Source organism: Coffea arabica, chromosome 6e (genome assembly GCF_036785885.1).
Source record: "Coffea arabica cultivar ET-39 chromosome 6e, Coffea Arabica ET-39 HiFi, whole genome shotgun sequence".
Taxonomy (NCBI): Eukaryota; Viridiplantae; Streptophyta; class Magnoliopsida; order Gentianales; family Rubiaceae; genus Coffea; species Coffea arabica.
The window spans coordinates 57978995-57982764 of record NC_092321.1 but is presented as its reverse complement, the minus strand read 5'-3'; the positions used below and the strand labels follow the sequence as shown (position 1 = coordinate 57982764).

Sequence of the window (3770 nt, the reverse complement as noted above, 5' to 3'; positions counted from 1 at the left end):
TTTACTAGAAAGGTTTGGTGTTTTACTTTGAAATCCAAAAATCAGGTTTTGGATGTGTTTAAAGACTTTCATAACAAAGTTGAAAGAGAAACTGGTAAGCAATTAAAGTGTGTACGTGCTGATAATGGTGGTGAGTATAGAGGACCATTTGAAATCTATTGCAAGTCCCGTGGGATCAAATTGGAGAAAACTGTACCAAAAACTCCTCAAGAAAATGGAGTAGCAGAGAGGATGAATAGATCCATCACTGAACGGATCAGATGTATGCTCTCTAATGCTAAGTTGCCAAAATCCTTTTGGGGTGAGGCAATGAGGACTGTAATCGATTTGATTAATCTTTCTCCATCAGTTCCTCTAGATGGTGATATCCCAAAGAAGGTATGGATGGGAAAAGATGCGTCCTTTAAGCACTTGAGAGTTTTTGGTTGTCGGGTATTTGTTCATATTCCCAAAGATGAGAGGTCAAAACTTGATGTAAAATCAAAACAATGCATTTTCTTGGGTTATGAACATGAAAATTTTGGTTACAGGTTGTATGATCCTATTGAGAAGAAGGTGATCAGGAGCAGAGATGTTGTCTTCTTTGAAAATCAAACCATTGAAGACATTGATAAAGGTGATAATTCAAAATCTTCAGATGACATTCCTGCTAGCTCAAATTTAGATCCAGATTCAATTCCAGTACCTGTTGATTTTAATCAAGGGGGAGCTGAGACAGAGCAGAGAGAGGATGTTAATGATGGTGATAATCCTACTGCTGATGAACCTGAGCATGAGGCATCATCGACTACTCCACCACCACCACCACTGGATGAGATTAGGAGATCTACCAGAGAGAGGAGACCTTCTAGCAAATATAATCCTCATGAATATTTGTTGTTAACAGATGGAGAAGAGCCAAAGTCTTACTGTGAGGCTTTAGAGCATGAGAACAAAGAAAATTGGTTGCGAGCCATGCAAGAGAAGATGGTACCCCTGCATGAGAATCACACTTATGAGTTAGTGAAACTGCCTAAGGGCAAAAGAGCTCTAAAGAATAAATGGGTTTACAGGTTGAAGACTCAGGAGCACAGCTCACAACCAAAGTACAAAGCAAGATTGGTTGTGAAGGGATTTAGTCAAAAGAAGGGTATAGATTTTGAAGAAATCTTCTCTCCTGTGGTAAAAATGCCATCAATTCGAGTTGTTTTTAGTATTGCAACCAGCTTGATTTGGAGATTGAACAACTTGATGTGAAGACAACCTTCCTACATGGCGACTTGGAAGAAGAGATCTACATGGAGCAACCGGAGGGGTTCAAAGAAAGTGGCAAGGAAAATCTTGTATGTCGTCTCAAGAAGAGTTTGTATGGGTTGAAACAGGCATCGCGACAGTGGTATAAGAAATTTGACTCCTTCATGACAGACCATTGGTACCACAGGACTATATCTGATCACTGTGTTTATGTGAAAAATGTTTCAGATGGTGATTTTGTTATTCTCTTGCTATATGTTGATGACATGTTGATTGTTGGCCGTGATACTATAAAAATTGACAGGTTAAAAAAGGAGTTAAATAAATCCTTTACAATGAAGGATTTGGGTCCGGCTAGACAGATACTGGGGATGAAAATCTCATGTGACAGGCAAAATGGAAAGCTCTGGTTGTCTCAAGAAAAATATATTGAGAAAGTATTCAACAGGTTTAACAAGAGCAAGGCTAAGGAAGTCTCAACTCCACTTGCAGGTCACTTTAAACTGAATATCAAGTAGTATCCTACAAGTGAGAAAGATAAAGAAAACATGAAGAAGATTCCTTATGCTTCGACTATTAGTAGCTTGATGTATGCTATGGTTTGCACCAGGCCAAATATTGCTCATGCAGTTGGAATAGCCAGTCGGTATCTCTCTAATCCTGGTAAGGAGCATTGGAATGCTGTCAAATGGATTCTCAGGTATTTCAAGGGAACTTCTAGATTATGTCTATGTTTTGACAATGGTAAAACTATGTTAGATGGATACACTGATGCAGATATGGCAGGTGATCTTGATAATAGGAAATCCACATCTGGGTACTTGATGATCTTTGCAGGAGGAGCAGTGTCATAGCAAAGTAAGTTACAGAAGTGTATCGCCCTTTCTAGTACGGAGGCGGAGTACATTGCAACCACTGAAACATGCAAGGAGACTCTTTGGTTGCAAAAATTCCTTCAGGAGTTGGGTATGAAACAAGAGAAGTATAGTCTTTATTGTGACAGTCAGAGTGCTATTCATTCGTGTAAGAATTCTACATTTCATTCTCGATCCAAACATATTGATGTGAGATATCATTGGATTCGGGAAGTATTGGATTCCAAGTTATTGACACTTGAGAATGTGCATACAAATGATAATAGTGCTGACATGTTTACCAAGGCATTGCCTAAGGAGAAACTTTTATTTTGCAGATAAGAAGCAGGGTTGGTGGAACCCACCAAATGAATTGGAAAGAGAGATTATTGGGTGTTGGCCAACCCATTTGTGCAAGTAAACAACACTTTAGGGCTTCTCAAGTTTAACTACAAGCGGCAGCAGCATGAGGTAATTTCAATTCTTCGGTCCTCATGTGAGAGAGAAAAAGGACAGCCGCCATCTTTTGCTAGTTAAGAGTAAAACAAAGAGAGAGAAAGAGCTAGAGAGAGAGAAACTTCAAGATCTTAATTGGAGGGTGATCTGAAACCCGATTGAGACGAAATTTTGCACACACGATCCTCTTGTCAAGTTCTACTCATCTACCGATTCAGATTTCAGATTTTCTCTTTGTTTGGTAACACATTTCCAAACTAACTTCTTTGACAGTTGTAATTTTTGGGGGTGATTTTGTAGCAATTTCACTTGATTGGTGGTGGTGATATTATTGCCGTCTGAATATTTCGGATAGACCTGTGTATTCCCATTATTGTGATAGTGGAGATTTTGATTGGACTAGGTCTCGTGATTTTTTTCAATTGGATTTTTCACATAAAAATCTTGGTGTCCTGTGCCTTCTATTTTTCTTGCATTTTATTATCACTGCTGGCATTATTACTTGGTGATTTGATTTGTTCCTGTTTTAACTGGTACTTGGGAAAAAAGAAATTTGTCCTGGGTTAACTCTGATATTGTGTGCCTGTACTGGTATTCCTTTCCCAACACATTATAGGATGTATTTAGTGCAGGGTCGGATATTGTTGCAGGTACGATAATCTGGGCAATGGCCTGATGAAGAGCCCTAAAGCAATATTGAAGAAGGCACAAGCAGAGATTAGAGGTGCAGTTGGAAATAAAGATATAGTAAACGAAGATGATATTCAAAAGCTCTCTTGTCTCAAGGCAATTGTCAGGGAGACCTTCAGATTGTATCCTTCAGCTCCACTTTCAGTTCCAAGACAGACACTAGCAAATTGCATTATAAATGGTCACGAAATCCAGTCCAATTCTATAGTTTACACAAATGTCTGGGGGAATGGAAGAGATCCCGAGTATTGGGAAAATCCAAATGAGTTTTTGCCTGAGAGATGCTTGAATAGTAGTGTAGATATGAAAGGGAAAGACTTTCAATTGATACCATTTGGAGCTGGCCGAAGGGGCTGCCCTGGATATTCTCTGGTACTAGCAATGGTGGAAGTTGGACTTGCCAATCTTCTGTACTCTTTTGACTGGGAATTGCCTTTTGGGATCAAGAAAGACGACATTGATACTCAAGTTTTACTAGGTCTTACAATGCCTAACAAAAATGATCTGCCACTTCCGGCAAAAAATGTGTATGCGTAG

General features: G+C 39.2%; 1 protein-coding gene across 1 annotated transcript; it reads left to right on the top strand.

Moving 5' to 3' along the window:
- The first annotated feature begins 1781 nt into the window (after positions 1–1781).
- Positions 1782–3770, top strand: LOC140009966 (cytochrome P450 71A1-like). Its single transcript, XM_072056317.1, has 2 exons — positions 1782–2050; positions 3194–3770. The coding sequence occupies exons 1-2, from the start codon at positions 1782–1784 to the stop codon at positions 3768–3770; spliced, it is 846 nt and encodes a 281-aa protein (XP_071912418.1).